The following is an 18,286-nucleotide window of genomic DNA, read 5'->3' as shown; positions in this document are numbered from 1 at the left end:
AAAGCCTGAGGTATATTAAATATATTCCAAAAAGAAGATCAATCGATCCAACTTACAGGGTAAAAAAAAATTTGAGTGTAACATATACAATCATACTTCATCATAAGTAACATTTAATATAAAAATCACTTATCGATGTATTATTTATTAACTCATATCATCAGCATATTATGACAAATTATTTTTTTTTTCTAATCAATATATATTTGTACAAAATACTTAATACATAATTATATATAATTATCTCTCTCGTACAACACAAATTTGTAGAATGCTTTAATTAGATTATAACTTTGAATTGTTCAATCGCAATGATAACGGCGCAACTAGCCGATGATTCCCTTCGTTGTACAATATACTTTGAAACATTCAACAACTATAGTGGCTGTCCGAGCTAATGCTAACACACGATATACTTTGTTCCTTTGTATTGTGTAAGAATGTTTGTGTACTTTTCATCCTGAGAACTACACAGTCGCATTGTAAGTCGTGAAGTAGAGCTATATAGATACATACTAATAACGTATGTATATTATACGTAAAAAAGATTCACTCTGAATTGTCATAGAATCATGAAACGGAATATAAAATATTATCTACTTTTCGGAGCGCTCACCCTATATACTCTATATACTCGCATAAGTATAACTTGATATCGATTCTATTACGCGACAGATTTGAAGTAAAAGTGATAACAAAAATTAAGTTAAACAGTTTGTATTATAACAAATACGATTTAACCCTTTGATGCATCTGGTAAAAATTTGCAAAACTCACCAGATTACCTTTTTTAAATCTTGATTTGAGTTGATTGATTGTCAAAACTTAGCTTATTCTTTTTCTAAACATTATTTAAAAAGAGGAAATGATACAATTGATGATATTAGAATTATAATAAAAAAATGCTGTATAATCTGAAAAATCCTCCAAGGATTAAATCGCTTTTCTTTCCTTAAGTTATCTTGTATCACTTTTTTTGTTTGAAATATCTTATATCTGTTTCTTCTCTCATCCTCTATTGCGGCGAGGATATCGTACATATCGTTTAATGTTTAATATATCTTCATTTTGGACCTCGTTAACATCCATTATGTGATACGCTACGTCTAAAGGAGTACTTGTTGCGGGAAAAAAAAGAGAAGTGAGAACAGAGGATTTTGCCTCTCACTGTCAGTATGAATGCAGATGTTTTACATGTGTCTGGTGTTTCCAAAACTGATGCCACTTTGATTAGCGCCTTTATTGCTGCCGTATTGTAGACTTATCACACCCTGTCCGGCCCTAAGCTGTTCCTCCGAAAAATTACGTACATTCTTATCCGCTTCTTTAGGACCGATGCTCGGTTTGCCGTAATTACCCGCCTGTAAAAAAATAAGTCTTACGGAATATCCAAATCGATATTTTCGAAGCATTATAAATGAAAAAGTACAATACAATTTTAAGTGTGTTAAAACGCATGATAAGAGCAAGGAACGATACCAGTATATAAATACTGATAACAAATCCATTTGAGATGTAAATCTAACAACGACAGATAGAGATAATGAATATTCATATCAGAAAATTGAGATCTTTCTACGTTACGGACATAACGCTTTATGACTGAGAATGATTAAAATGTATAGAAAAAGTTTCTTAAATGAAATTATATACATATAATGCATTGGTTGAGTTTGAAGAGAATTTGATTATATTTTATTCTTATAATTTTTTTTTTAATATTTGATACAAAATACGACAGATCAAGTTTTTTTAAATCAGAAATTAAATTAAAGTTTCTGCTAACTGAGTAAATAGCAAATTTCTGTCATATGTTATTAGTTTTAAAATTCGAAAGATTTTTATCTTTTGTTACAGAAAAATGTTTGACGTAAGAAAGTAGAATAGTAGAGAAAGAAATTACTGTACGTCAAAATTTCATCTACCCAATATATCCGCGTTTGCAAAACGGAATCGTACCTTCCTCCCGAGAGATTGTAAGCAAATAACAACGGAATTTAGATTCTGTCTTTCCCAGAGGTCTACAGTCTGGAAGGTCTCTTGCGGTGGAACACCTAATGACTTCGCAGCCTCGAGAAAGGCGTTTATATTCTCCATGCACTTGAAGGCCAGCGATGTCTTGTTAATTTTCTTCACTGAGTTCTCCTTGATGTCATTCACTAGCCTGGCGAAAAACCGAAATGCGATTAGATCGGTGATTTTCTTATTCCGACGTTTCGCGGTTTTTAGATTTCTTCAAGTACTTGCAAAGCAAGATGCCATCTTTCAGGGTCTCGTAGAAGTTGTCCATGTCACCGCTGGTGTTTATATTTTCGCCGGTGATCGTCTTGATCCATTCCAGACATTCCTGCGCGAGTTCCTCGCTGTACTTGCTATTGATCTGTAACGGAGAAATTTATGTGTTATCTTCTTAAAAGTGAAAGCGTGGTAACGCAGGTGCTTTCGAATTCTCGGTTATGGGACGGGACGGTGTCACAGTGCTTTGGTATTATGCGAAGAGCCGGTTATTAATTATGCGATGTTCCATAAGTAACAAGTAATGCATCCTGTAGGGATTGTGACAAGGGCATTACCGGAGTCATTGACCTTAATCCGCAGCTCGTTGTTCTTTCGATCTTTTCCCGTATATACAGATATTATTTTATTTTAAGGAATGTAAAGGACAATTGCAAAAAGATGAACGAAAATGCGCAGTGGTTTTCATACATTTTAATTTTTATTATTGGAAGCATAATTTTTATATTACAGAAAGGTAGAAATCATTCGCATCATGTGTATAACGCCAGAATTACCAAAACAGTCAAAATGATTAATTTACAATTTTTTTTTTCAAATTTATAAGTACATAAAATATTTTCTATGGTTTCCCTTGATTTTTAAAACAATATATAAATAATTAAATCAATGAAATTACTTTCGCTTTTCACTCCTTTTTTCAGAGATACATACGTAGTATATTTAAAATTTAATTAAATAGTAGAAACAGGTAAACTTCAGTATTAATAGAATTTTAAGTAACATATATTTTTTTAAATTATAACACTTATTTTTATATATTGGAAGAAAAATTTTCAAGAGAATTAGTCATTAAATTTTAATTTAAATGAAATCGAATTTTCTATATAAAAAGGGTGGCTCAACGTATTTCTATCCTGGCGAACGATTATCCGCTTACATGCATGATTGCCTAAAAAGGAGAGGTTTCCAAGCATGGACCGTCGGTATTCATCATCTTCCTGCAGTATGCATATTCCGTTAGACATACGGTGCCTCGGATCGTGATGTACTTCAAGAGACCTAATCATGTAAAGGGTGTTCTATCACGCCAGTATGTTCTCTTTATCTAATCTATAAGTTCCTAGTCAATTCTTCAAAAAAAGTTTGCTCTTCTCTTTTCTAAATCTGAATTTGTGACACTCCAATTTCATATTTTGTGAAAATGATATTGAAATCCAGTCGCACACATAATTAAAGAGAAAAGAAAAATTCACTTATCTGTAATTTCAAAATTTAATTCTTAGGTAGCTTTTGGATGCAGTCGCTTATAATTCAGTTTATTAGTTATTTTGATAATTTTAGAATCAAGTAGATGGATTAATGATGTGTGTAGGATGACTTGCGGCTTTATTCTGCATTGTGGTGGGCGCGTTTCATACACGTTCAATTATAATAATATACTGTCCAGTTTGCCTGGCGGCTGGTATCCGCGCAAAAATGTTTTTATAGCGGATGCAGTTTCAGATTTTGGATGCGTCACTGTGAAGTGATTCGATGCCAGCCCAAAACTATTTTTGCGGCGCGAACGTGTTTCTTCTGAAAACACTGTCGCCCCTAAAGAGCATAAATTCATGTAACATTCTAGATGTATCCTTACAAAGGGACATATTTCAAGCATTTTTTTCTTTTTTTTGACGGATTATACTGCTCGCAAATTATTTAAATTGTATAACATGTATAACTTCACGTAAATGGCTCTTGGTATTTTACGAAAAATAATTACCCATGTAGCACAGCATTGCAAAGCCGTTGCAAAATATTGCTGTAATATTTCAGCAACATGTATAATATTGTATTAACGTCGCCGCAACATTACGTATTTCTGAATCGGACATTTTATTGTTGCTGCAACGTTGAAACATCGTAGCAATATTTTGCAATGTTTTTGTTATGCCGTGCTATATAGATAGTGACAGCTAGATCCATGAATTGCGTGCGTTTTTGCTGCGCTTGTTTAAATTTATTTTGTATTTCTTTCAAAGAAAAATATAGATGTATCGTACAATTTACAGCCATGTTGTCGATACTAGATGCTTTTGCGGCGCATCGAACGCCGCGCCGCGCCATACCGTATACAGATCACGAAGTCGGCAAATGCCGTGGACAATGTCGTGACACGAATCTTGTGCATGGTATCCTCATGTTCGTTTACTTTCACCTAAGACGTCATCCGGATTGCCAGCGAATTAATTGGCATTCAACTTGCCCGTTCGAAATTCTTCCTTATACGTACATGTTAAGTCATTTAACGATTTCACAGTTTCGCCAACGGCTTTTCAAAGAAGCGAGGAAAGATACTGCATAAGTTGAGTATCTAATACACCTAGTAAATTTAAGTCTTACATAATTGTGTGTTATGTAATATCCACTTATTGAAACAATTCTTTCTATTATATTTAAGATTTCTAAGTGGTTCGTAATACTTATTTAAAAAGCATAAATGTTTCGCAGTATGAAGCTAAATATCTTTTGTCTGAGGCTTGCATTAAGGTCATAAATTACTGTAAAACCTTCTCTCTTGAACTTGTTCGTTCGAAACTTTCTTATATCTATGTTAATCATTATAAATCATTTCAACAATTCCATTCGCGGCTTCTCAGAAAAGAGAAAAAAATAAGGACACTATACAATATTAAATATCTAATAAATATATTTAACAAATTTATTACATTGTATTTTATATAATATGGACTTGAAAAAAATTGTTCCAGTTAAATTTAACACTTTTAAAAATGTTTTGTATTATATATAAAATATATAAATGATGCAAATTATAAATATTTTACGGAATAGCCAAACGTTTTTCGATCCAGGCGTTAATTTTTACAATTATTGAAAATAAGGATCTTTATTTGTAATTTTATTTGTAACTTTAATTTTACAAAAAGAAAAAAAAAGAAAACGCTTTATATGCGATTAGTTAAAGTCTGCAGGCGTTTACTATTGTATGCGTCCCGCATAATTGCACATTCCTCGACGATTATCGGAGCGCTTTCTTTTAAAGAATACTCGTCGCGATACCGGCTACAATGTGGAACGTGATCGCTTCTATATTTAGACATTAAGTAAGCGCACGATAATTTCATTAACGTGAAAAGAGAGTGACAAGCGAGGGCTTTTAGTATGTGCGCGAAAGGCGTGACACTTTGGACCGCGCGCTTTTTCTCGCACGCCGCGAAGCGACGATAACGATGGTCGATGTTGTGTCGAAGTCACCGCCTAACTTTACGTAATTAAATATTTCATCATCGCTAAAAACATTTTATGGCATTGTTTACTGCTATAATGCGACGAATATTATTAAGTAGATCGATTAATAAGATATACACACATTAAGTCTGTAATCCTTAATGACAGGCTGTAAATATTTCATTGATAAAGAAATCCGCTCTTTTAATGCAATAATTTTTTTCTGAAATTGTGTCGTCATTCTGAAATTGTTTTTATCAGTGGAGATAATAAAATATAGATTCGATATAGGAAAGTAATATTCGGAATTCTAAATTCGCATATTGACAATTCTCTGCACATATATGATATCATCGGATAACTGTCTATCTTATCGATACCAAGGCTATGAAGCTTGTAAGAATAATCAGTATGCTATAGTAAATCTACGTGCGCTGTAATAAATCAAGTCAGCGGGCAGTATATAAAATTTGTTTAAATTAAAAAAGAAAACGGTAATATATATATTGTTTAAACGATTTTTTTCAAGCTATTGATTCCAATATTCCGTTACAAATTTTTTACCTCCTTTTTTTCCTAATTTCCAAGCATTGATTAGTATGACTTATTACAATGTATCAGAAGAACTTTTGGAGAAAGCTATATGTTCATGATTACACACCAGAAACTGGAGGATGCAGGTAAAACTTTAGAAACGCAAACAAGAATATCGTGTAGTTTTTAAAACGCCGACTGGTCTAATTCTATGACGAGTTTTTATCTCGTAGAAAGCGTTGTACAAATAATTTGACTCAACGTAATCAGAAGCAATGGTTATTTCGTATCGGGTTCGTGACAGAGAAAGAGAGAAAGAGAGAGGAACTATGTCGTAGCCCTTATACCGAGACGCATGGAGGAAGGTTGTGACACGAAGCTATACAGATGCCTCCTCGGCATACCGTACGATCCTGAGCACTCTAAACAGGCCCCCTAAAGCACGAAGGGCGTGGAGGGTCCCCTTAGAAGTTGTGCGACGGTTACCCGCGTGGTAGCATCACAAAGGTGCGTTGTCACGAAATTTAAACGTATCCTAAAGCTGCAGAGGAAATTTATGCTGCGTCGCATCGAATCTATTCTTATTAGAAAATTAATCAAAATTGGTCACGCACATGTGAAAGAAAATCTTTTCGACTTTCCGAAAAACGGCTTTTTTTTATCCATCGTATTGCGTTGCATATTTCAATATTTAAAAATTACAACGGTTGATTGCGACTTTATATGGAAGAAATGTACGGTTTTCTTAAACTAAAAATATTCGGTACGATCAATTATCAATTATCAATTACGAAGAACTGCACGATGTGAAATCATGTGTTGCAGCCGAACAACGGGCATTATGATTAGTAAGAATAGCAGGATTTATCAAGATTATACCTTGCATTGTGATTGCGCAGATTAGAACTTTTTTCATGTGAAATGGGAGTGAGGCATCGGTTGATTTATCAAGATGATTCTTTTTTGATTATCGTACGTAAGTGGTTTAAGTACTTTTACGTATGGATTATTAGAGTCCATGAATCGACAATTTCGATCTTCATAAATCTCATGTTATTATCGTCACTGATAACTACCGATGCAAATTGCAGTTTAATTCCTTAGAGAAATAATCAACTCAATAATTCTTATCAGATATTAATTCTAATGCAATATTTTCGCAAACATTTAATTTGTTATTTTATTGTAAATACATGTAAACGCAAATGCGCATTTGACATTTATTGCATTTCAAAGAATTAAAGTAAAAGAAAAAAAAATATATATCATTAATTATAAGTAATCTAACAACTTCTGCTCTAAATGTACTCGGAATTGTCTGTATTTAAACGAAGCAGTTGAACCAAAATTGAAAAAACAGTTCAAACAATTTGCTTGAGTCGATTATGGTTCAACTTGAAATGCGTTCCAATTCCTTATCCGAATGTTCCAGTTATCATTTAGTTTCTTATAGTTTGTCATATTTTTTACACAAATTATTTATTAAATTTACTTATAAATTTTTTGAAATATTTTGAAAATCGACTAACTTAAACAAGCTACCATAAACAAACTAATTAATACATTACATCGAAACTCCGCACATGAAAGTCGAGTACGATTTAGCGACAAAAAGAAATTTTGATTTCAGTTCGACCGCTTTATTTAATCAATTCCAACTACTTTTTGAGCAGAAGGTAATATTCTAATTAAAATGACCTGTTTTTTTTATATTTAGTTGAATTTTAATTAAATCTTTAATTAAACTGCTCCAACAAAATTTATATTATCGCATCTTTATAGAATAAGTTGAGAGTTTTTTTTAAAGCTGTTACAGTGGAGTCCATTTAGGAGAATTAATGTGCGCGCTTCGCCTTTTCTAACTACACTGTTAACACAATAAGAGCGTGGAGTGCTCGCAATTAAAAAATTACCACGTGTTTTTGCCATGTGCCTCTACAGCGACGACATTGACGTTGTGTAATGACATGCTCGCACGTTCACGGTCGCAGGAATTAGGTCAGAAGCCTGCTGTCGTCAATGAAACGCAGGCCAGATTGAACGAATTGTCGCGCTGAACCGAGTCGTTTTATTTATCCAAATAGGTTGATCGTAATCTTGCCAGATGTTCGATAACAAAAAGGCTCAATGTCGAAACGTCTTGCAGTTGCAACCAAGAGAAAAAGTGCCAGCTAAATTATCATGTTAAATTATTTACATAATATATTTTTTTTCGTACTTTGAGCCTTCAAGAATTCCGGTCGCAACTTGCGTTTTACTGATTTCCATGTTAATGAAGTGTATTTCAACCGAAAAAGACTGTGTTTCTAAAGAAAGGGCTCGCGATATCCTATCCTTAAAAGGTACACAGGCTCGTTACGACGAATTTATCGTGAATCAATGCGACATGTATACGCATTACGGCAAAATTGTTGACCCATTTTGTAAGGTCGATCAATTGCATAATCCTTACGCGGCTTATCTGTACGTACGCACTTTTTAAATGTACAGTTGCGGACGAAGGTTGTCCGGTTGCTCTTGGCCGTATAAGGACCTCTAAGCGCGAAGAGAATGGCCAGTTTCAGAAAATATTGCGGCTCGTATATGGAATATAGTAAAAGGAAGTGCTAATCAACTTGCCACTATCAAAAAGATCTATTTTTCTGTTACTTTAAAATAGAAACTGAATATTTCTAAATTTTTTTTTTTTATAAATTGATTGTAATTTCTTTTTATTAATTCTCAGATTATTTTCGAGTTCATATAGATGCATGATAAAATGTAATTAGCCAATTAAATTAAAATTATTAAAATAATTCCTAATTTGAACCGATTGCGCAATATGCTGACATTCTAGGTTTGTGTATAGTACGTCTTAATATAATAAAAAGGAGCATAAATACATGCAAATGTCTCTTCTTATTAATCAAAAAGCACAATTTGTTGCGCTATTTTATGAGAAAAATGTTTCAGCCCTTATTAATTTATAATATTTTGAGTTGAAATAAAAGTTAGTGGCACATATGTGTTTGAATAAATAAATATGTGTTTGAATAATCTACAAATGTCTAAATATTTAACTTAAAAAACGCTACGCGAGAACTTTTGTTCCACTCCAATAATTTACACGTTTCAAAATAATTCGAATTTTTTCGTCAGAGTTAATTAATAATTATTTATCAGATTGAATAGATTTAATACGTGAGATATTTCATAATTCCCTGCTAAATGCCAGTTAATTGTTTCTTGTTTAAAGTAAAGAACTTTCAACCAAGACGAAGCTTACCTCATTAATCCATTGTGATTTCTACTAGGATATGCAACAGGCATTCGATGTGTATATACATTTGACTTCATATCTATGAATTATGGAATACCAGTCACGCTATTAGTACATTAATATGGTCTGACTTATTTATATGCAATTATATAATTCAATCGTATTACAATTTGGTACCGAGTCACGGGAAACTGACTCGATTAGTTAACTGTCGATGTATTATTGACTCGACGTACGTCAGAATGTGTGAGTGTGTGTACACAAGTTTCTATACAGTCCGGTCATTTAAGAACTTGAATACATATTGGGATATTCATCATGGCGAAACAGAGAATAACGTCATCTTTAAATTCATCCGTGAACACGATCCCGCGGAGATTTTGCACGTTATAAAGAAATTGCATTCTCACTTGTATGAATGAGTAATAGGAAGACGAACGAGGGTCAGAATTCAAGGCAGCAAAAAGCGTTCGCGCATTTTATAATTTTTATTTAACGTCTTTTTAATTCTCAATATATATTTTTGTTCAAATATAATATAAATTAAAGTATATAAATATATATTAAACGTATTATATTTTAATTAAAGTATGATGTGTAATATATATTTAATTTGTTTAATTAATAATTATAAACATAAAATATGAATATATAAAATCTATTTCTCATTACAAGGATCATTTTCGCGTTTGATTCTATTTTGAATGTACGAATTTTTGAAAAGAATCATGGGAACCCATAGCCATTAATTGAAAAGGATGCAAGGTTGAAATGGAGGGCTTCCTCCCAAGGTCATAGCGAGATCTTCAAAACTCGGTCATCCGGTACTCTTGATAGTTTATTCACAATTTCATTACAATCAACAATATCATGTAGCCAAGTTATTCATGGAGTCGCTTTAAGTGAGTTTATGTAACAGAAAAGCTTTTTTCAAGGACTCGAGAATGCATTAAGGATATCCGGCTGTTTTATCCATTGGCACTTTTTGCATTGGAAATCAATACAACGGAGCTATCTAAAGGAATATAATAATATCGATTATGTGACGCAACTAGTTATCCGGATTTTATTCCTGCAAATTATTTCCATATCTTTAATATTTGTGCAATATCTATTTATATTTTTAAAAGGCTCTTCAAAACTTCTGTGATTTCTCTTTTTTCTTCTACTTCACTTGTCAACAGGAACTGTCCTTCTTTGGTATTTTTTAAAGACACATTTCAATAATTAAAATTTTTGTAGTATAATAAATTTTGATAAAAAAATTTTAGTATTAAAGTTTTTAGTATTTTTTTAATTTATTTAAATAACTAAAATTTTTAAATTTTCTTTTTAATACACGATATCTTTAAATAATGCCAAGAAATAATACAAGCTAATATTTGGGAATTCTACTTTAGATTTTTTGTCGTGTCCTTAAGAGTTTCAATTTCATCATGTTTGTTACGTTTAAAATTAATTCGTAAATGCTCTTTTTTTCCTTTAACGTTCGAACTTAACGAGCGGTGTTTAAATAAAGTTGCTACATATGGGAGTGGTCGAGTAATCTACTTGGAAGGAAAATGTTTACTTAAGTACACGTCTAGCAATAAAGTTTACGTGCGAAATATCGATAATTAAAACTGTCCGTTGGTTTTATGTCATCAGGCAGAAGTATGACATAAGAAAGAAGCTATGCTAGAATGAGTCACAATGTGGAGAAAGTTTTTTCCACATGGGACAGTAGGAGAAATTCCACGATCTAACAGTAAGTTTCCATAATGTTCTAACCTGTCTATCAGAGTTAACTTTGTAATTAAGAGCTTCCTCCAACGACGTTTTCTTAAGCACGTATTTATGTATTCTCTTAAGCAAGCTTGGCAGAGCATGTAATAAAATTCAAATCAGATTACAGGTAAAATGTTTATGAATAAATAATCAGCAATATCTCAGGCGTTAAAGGTTTTATATTACGTACCTAATAATTAATGAAAATTAATAAAAATTCTTATAAAATTTTGCTTTATATGAATCAAATTCATAATCATGAAATGTATATATATATATATATATATATATATATATATATAGAGAGAGAGAGAGAGAGAGAGAGAGAGAGAGAGAGAGAGAGAGCATAGAGAGGAGAATTAATGGAATGAGTAGAGTAAAAGTATAATCGTTTTATTAGCTAATTCTGGTCATGTAATACATTTTCGAAGTATCGAATCGAATGCGATAATACATCTGTCAGCTGCAATACCTTCTAAATGACATGTCGAGTGCGATTATGGCATTCTGTGAATTTATGATTCATTTGCTTGATAAAATTAATGTTACATTTTGATTGGCTACATTTTGAAAATGAGCTATATCTTTTTATCTCTAGAGTAATTAATAATTCCACACATGTTGCTCATATATTTATAATTATAATTATAATATTTAATATATTTTAATATAATATTTTAATATAATTTATATACACTTTTATAAAATAATTATATACTTATAATTATGTTACAAATATATATAAAGAATGGTATTAAAATTATTAGTTTATAGAAAATTACAAAATGCATTTAATAATTGATATGGAAATATTATTAAGCATACGCGCTTCGACTAAAAAATAGCATTTTTTTTTATTTCTTATATCAATCTAAGTATTGTATTAAAATTACATTATAATTATAAGTATTTATACATGTGTTACATATTAATAATGTATCAAAATGTACTAATCATATTATGAAATTGAGGCGATTTGGTAGAATACATCGTATACACAGAATATCTTCATACAACTTTTTATATCTATTGTCCAAATTTTTTTTTATTTAATCTTTTCTTTAGTATCAAGAAATGTAGTGTTACTAACATTTTTAAATCATTAATAATCAACAGTAAATTTTTATACAAATTATTTGGCTAAACATTTTGACTTCTTTTATTTTAATAAAATTTTAATTTTACGTTTATTAGAATTTTCACTTAGTTTTGTATGAAACACGACATTGTCATCGGATTATATGATTTATTTTCTATCGGCGTAGAAATACGTAAGAATAATAAGACACACGTAAGAATCCTGGTTCCCCATTATTCTCTCCTAGAACGGAAACCACTTTATTCTACTTCCGGCCGTTAATACAGATATCCTCTTCGGGGATGAAGCATATCTATTTTTAGAGTACGGATATAATACACACATTCATCGTATGGTATTCGTAGAAAGAACTTCACCATCGATGAGTTGCAGCGAAATTATATTTTGAAGAAGATTACTATATACAAAATAAACAATAGAAAATTATTGTGTACGTGTGTCATATAAGAGATAAACGAATCGCATGAAATATCTATTTGTAAAGTGCAGAAGATATTTTTATATCTTTTCTTGCGAATAATGATGAAGGAAAAGTCATAGAAAAGTCATAGAAAATGACGCTTTGGGATAAATAATATATTAAAAAGATCGATGTATTATTTAGTCGCTTATTTCTACCAATATTTGCCTTGCAATACTATAAAGTCACAGACGTATGTGTCCACGATGCAAAATTGTAAAGCAGAATGCGCTGAAGTGTTTGCTCCACTCGACCACGATAGTAATACTAGCTGTGATATTCAAAGAGTGCTGACAGAGGCCGTGTCACGCCTGCAATAATATTCGCTTTCGTGTCAATAAACGGAAACTTTTTTTTTAATTCGATCGTTTCTGTCGAGAAAATATTCGCTCGATGTCGTAACGCCTGTGACATTATGTGCTTCGGCGTCAGCCATTATCATATCTAAATATCTATTTCTCCGCGTTAGCTGATACGGGCAGACAGGCATTGAACCCTAGCAATTATGGGAAGTGGTCATGGCTCAGAGCTTTTAATTTACAGCGTTGATAGAGATAATTACGTGTCTAACGTTACCTTGAAGTCGCCGTATATACCTTAGATTAAGGCTGCATTTAATCATAATAAATTTCCTTATCATTTGCGCCTACTCGTTTATAATACTTTCTCTATTTTTACATACTTCAAGTTGTAACAGCTATTAATAGTATATCATCTTTCACTATTGCTAACAATAGGAACTTTCATCCAGATAGAATGTTTTTCGCTTACGATGTATACAGAGAATTAATTATTCTAACGCACATTCATTAATCGTATCATAATTGGAATAGATTACGATTCTTTGAAAATTATATTAGGCATTAATAATTCTTGCTCTGAGCAAAATTGTAAGAGATTGCAACATCCAATGCATAATTCATTGTATTTTAAACGTTAATGATTTTTAGAGAAACACTAATTACAATAACGTGACGAATTTAGAATGAAATAATGTCCTTTTCTTGCGAGACTCTCATGGCAGTTCAAAACACGCAGCGTCACAGTTAATCTTAATGTATACGTTGCGACGCTCTGAGACAAATGATTTCGTACCGGTGAAATATAACGAGCTGGCTCGAACTGCATTCCGCAGAAGATAAGCATATCTTGGTTCGTAATGAGTGCGAGAGCCTCTCCACAAACTTTGCGACGAGCGTCTTCAAGTATTCCGAATATACACGCAAAATATACTCGCTTCAACTACTTCCTCACTCTTCCGTTAAAATGCAAAAGACAAATTTGTTTACCATTATAGTGAACTTCTAATTAGCATTGACTGTTTTGTAATGTATTAAAGATTGTTCATTTTTCCATTACAAAAGAAAAAGAAACGTATTTTATAAAAATTATGTCACTGCTTTATCGAGGAAGTCAACACAATTCTCAAAATTTATTTTATACATAATTTTGTTACGAATGTTTGCTATATCTGTATCCTGAATGAAATACTCGTATTCTATTAGTAAGATAAGAATAGCGTAAACGTTGCGATAAATTCATGAGTTTATCAATTTCACAATGGGATTCAGGAAATTGCAGCTCGAAGGAAGGAAAACAACTGATAAAATAATTCTCTAACCATACATGCGATAACATTCGGTTTCTATCCTTGATTGTAAAATGCTAAAACTTCTACTTTTCTCGCGAAAGATTGTACTTATGTGCTTATAATCCTCCAATATTTAAAATATTCAATACAAAAGTATTCGAAAATTAATTCACCCTGAAGAAATTACCGATAAAAAATTGTTATACATAGAAATATTTTTGTTTATCATCATTGAATATTTAGTCTATGAATAAAGAATATTTAATCTACAATAAAAATTACATTAATTTTTTAATATAACTTTGAAAAAAAAACAATAATTACAAATATATACAATTGCATTAAATAAATAATTCTTTTGACGAGAAAGATTTATTTATTTAACGCAATTTCATATATTCGTAATTAATGTTTTTTTTCAAAATTACTTTCACGAAATTGATGTAATATTTAAGTTATTAATTTATTAAATAATACTCTCCAGTTTTCCGTGAGAATCAGTTATGGAATAAATTTTGCGCTGTTGCAACGTTGCAAAATTAATGCTTCTAAATTAATTCACACGAATTTTTTGCAACGTCTGTCGAGGGCTGAGAGGTAAGGCAGTCGAACATTAGTCACGCGCGAAGAAAGACGAGACCTATCGGATCTCGTTGAGGAATAGTGCAATTTCAAATGCGATATCGTGCACAAAAAATGCTCGAGGAGGCACCGAAGAGAGGGAAGGGACTCAGGCCGAAGAAGTGTACCATGGCCAGCGGGTTTCGCGAGGGACGCTCCCTTCTTCGGCAACTGGATCTCATTTTAATTCCCCTCAAAAGAAACGACCGCCTAGCAGCTGTTGCCGCTTACGAAACGCGTGCATCGCTGCACTCCGCGGGATATTTGAGATGAGAAAAGGATAATCGATTTTGCAATCCGGAATGAGATAGGAACACGAGATAGGAACACGCATTTCTGAAATATATACACGTGCAAACATAGTTTTCTTTTTTTTTAATGGCAGCGTATGCGTATTAACGAAACTTGTAACTTTTAGCCATTAAATTAATTAACGTCCTCATTGCAGAAATATCCGACTTCGATTGAATTGATTATTTGTCATTGGAAATGTCGAGATATCGAACGAGTATCGAAACAACTCCTTCGAATAAAATCACATTCTGGTATTGTGCTTGTCATTTTCGCTATCCCCGATCTTAATTTAGTCCGGTGAGACATTAGCATCGAAATCGTATGCGATTACTTATCGCGATTATTCACGTGTCGAATGCATTGTAAGAAATTTACGTCAGCTGCTTCTACACTCTTAAGGGAACGTTTATAAAATGGTGAATAGTTTTCTGTGAGTTCAGCAGGTTATATAATATTTCTGCGAAACTGACTGCGAGATATTTCGAATACGTTTTTCGCGTCTGAGATATCTCGATTAAATAAAAAATATACGTGACATATTCTCATATAACCATATGTTGAAAAGATTGCATTTTTCTGAGTCTTATCAAACTTCTCAAAATTATTGTTTATATCGCAACAGTTATCTCTCGTGGCGGTGTAATAAACTTTCGAAATTGCGACACGTTCGCCCTCTCAGTTAATTCACGACGATTTCTCTCGGGGAGGACTTTATCGTCGATTGTCTTTCTAAAAACCTCGCTTCGTGCCATGTATTGCACTCGAATAGAGACCATTTATCGGACATTTGAATGGACACGATTTAGGTACCTGCATGGGTTTGCGTTATAAAGTGACTTATGACTGGCGAGAATCGCTTCGTCTCGGAATCGTGAAACCGGGCGAATGTAAAGCACGCGTTTAAACACAGCTGCGAGATAAACGACACGCCCGCTTGGAGCTTAACACAAAGGTTCGCCAGGCTGGATACTATGTCGCGAATTTTTGCCAACTGTTGCGTTTCCTATTTCTCATTTACGTAACGAGACTCGGAAAATATGCGACGCGTAAAACTGCACGCGATCGAAATAAAAAAAAAAAAAAAAAAATTACGTTGCACTGACAAAAAATCTGTTGGAAAACTAAAATATTTAATCCAATACGTTTTCGATTAAAACATTAAAGTGATAACATTACATCAATCAAAAAATTATTTAGTTGCATAAAAACAGCTCATTTATATCACTCATTAAAATTTTTTAATTAAATTAAAAAACTTAATTTAATCTGATTAAAAAATTTAATTTTTTAAATTTAATTAAAAAATTCCATTTGATTAAAAGCTAATTAAATCAACTCAATATTTAGTTGAACAATATATGATGAAATATTTTTCTTAGTGTAGAAGCTAACCAGAATTATTAAGATAATTAAGATTGGACGCAATAAAAGATAATTGTCTATATTCCGAAATAATTTAAATATTCTTTAGTATATTTTTCGTGTAGTTTACATCATTTATTTATCGATGCATAGTTAGATAACATAAATACGAAGCACGTGGAGAAGCACGAAGCTCTGTAATCTTTTTGCAGTAATTATATATTCAATAAGAAAATTATAATTATAAAACAGCACGAAGTAGACTTGCAGAGTTAAGAACGATATTTTCAGCTTTTAAACTCATTATTCACTGGACGTTTTATGCAGAAACTAGCCTGCAATCACCTATTTTTCATTAAAGAAAACTCAAATAGCACAAAACTTTATTTATTAAGTCTATTTTAGATGATCTATAATTTATGACAAAATTCGAAACATGTCACATTTTATATTAACTCAACAATATCAAAAAAGAAACAATCTATATTTCTATAAATATTTTATATATAATTTTAAATTAAATTATGGTTCGTATAATACAACAATTTTTTCTCATCTATAATTAGATATATAAAATTATAAATAGAATTCTGTCGCAAATTATAGATCGTGTAAAGTGGGTTTAATGTAGATCAGAAAATTAGGAAAAATAAATTACGAATAATAAGTGTAAACAGCGAAAGAAAAAAAAACACAATCACAAATTCTATGGTAAAAAAACTTTGTCAATTTTAAGCTATAATATCACGATACAAAATGTACGATTCTTTAAATACAAAATCCGAACTTGTAACCGATCAATAATGTTAGGTCAACAAAACGAGCTGATATTATTGATCTCCGGTTATGTGTTAAAAACAGCTGTGAAAAATAAAGCACGAAATACTGTACAGAAAAAGTATATAGGATTTAATATTTCACAGCCAAGAAGTCGAAATATCTTCCAGCGCTTGATTTTATTTCGATAAACGTAATGATTTGATTGCTTAAATTATCAAGATATGAACATTATTATTATTCCATTGTTTAATATCATAAAATGATAAAAAGAAAATGATTATCACAATTTAATATATTGCTACATTTACTTGACATTAAAGCATAACAAATTTTTAGTGACAATCAATACAAATGGTTCCTTGACGTATCTCATATTCCTTCGACTATCCTTTGCCATCCCAAAATCACCACTCGACCTCTCATCCTGCTCGAAATAGGTCAGTGAGAACAAGTATCATATCAGTAAGGATTTAACGTAGTCAACGACTAGCGCAACGATGATTAATTCAACGATAGCCACCAAGGACGTAGCCTGTCACTTTTAACAAAAATTTTACAATGATAATTTAACTTGGTCCAGGGGATGATCTAACGTCGCATTTACCCAAGCTACCCCGGTCAGGCGATACCATTCATAGACGCGCGTTCACCAGTTTGGTGAACGGCGCTTGCGCGGAAATGCACCCTCGATAGGTCGAGTCCACGAATTCCACGTCAAAAGTGGCGGGAAGGGAACGTGAGGGGGTAAACAGAGGGTGGCTGTTGACTAGGTCAGGGTGGCAGGAATGCCAGCGACCGCGCGTAGATGGACCGGAGGTTTCTCACCTTTCTTTGCGCCTCCGCGGCAAATCCGGATTTGGCAGCTCTGTTGCAAGCCATTTTCTTATTCGCCTCGAGGTAAGGGTAGCGCTCGGGCGGGTGGCGCAGATCGCGGAGGATCAATCGATGAAACGATCACGACAAAGAAACCACGTTCACACCTCGGCGGACGCGACTCGACTGGCGGGAGCCGGCGACGAGACGGCGACGACGACGACGGCAACAACACGTTCC

General features: G+C 32.5%; 1 protein-coding gene across 1 annotated transcript; it reads right to left on the bottom strand.

The window, feature by feature from the left end:
• Positions 1-4: 4 nt before the first annotated feature.
• Positions 5-18,286, bottom strand: LOC105202408 (myophilin). The gene is made up of 4 exons (XM_011170911.3): positions 18,059-18,286; positions 2,244-2,380; positions 1,960-2,164; positions 5-1,361 (listed from the first exon to the last, which is right to left on the bottom strand). The coding sequence occupies exons 1-4, from the start codon at positions 18,110-18,112 to the stop codon at positions 1,191-1,193; spliced, it is 567 nt and encodes a 188-aa protein (XP_011169213.1). The 5' UTR covers positions 18,113-18,286; the 3' UTR covers positions 5-1,190.

This window comes from Solenopsis invicta, chromosome 7, assembly GCF_016802725.1.
Source record: "Solenopsis invicta isolate M01_SB chromosome 7, UNIL_Sinv_3.0, whole genome shotgun sequence".
NCBI classification, from domain to species: domain Eukaryota; kingdom Metazoa; phylum Arthropoda; class Insecta; order Hymenoptera; family Formicidae; genus Solenopsis; species Solenopsis invicta.
This window is presented reverse-complemented; position numbering and strand designations above follow the sequence as displayed.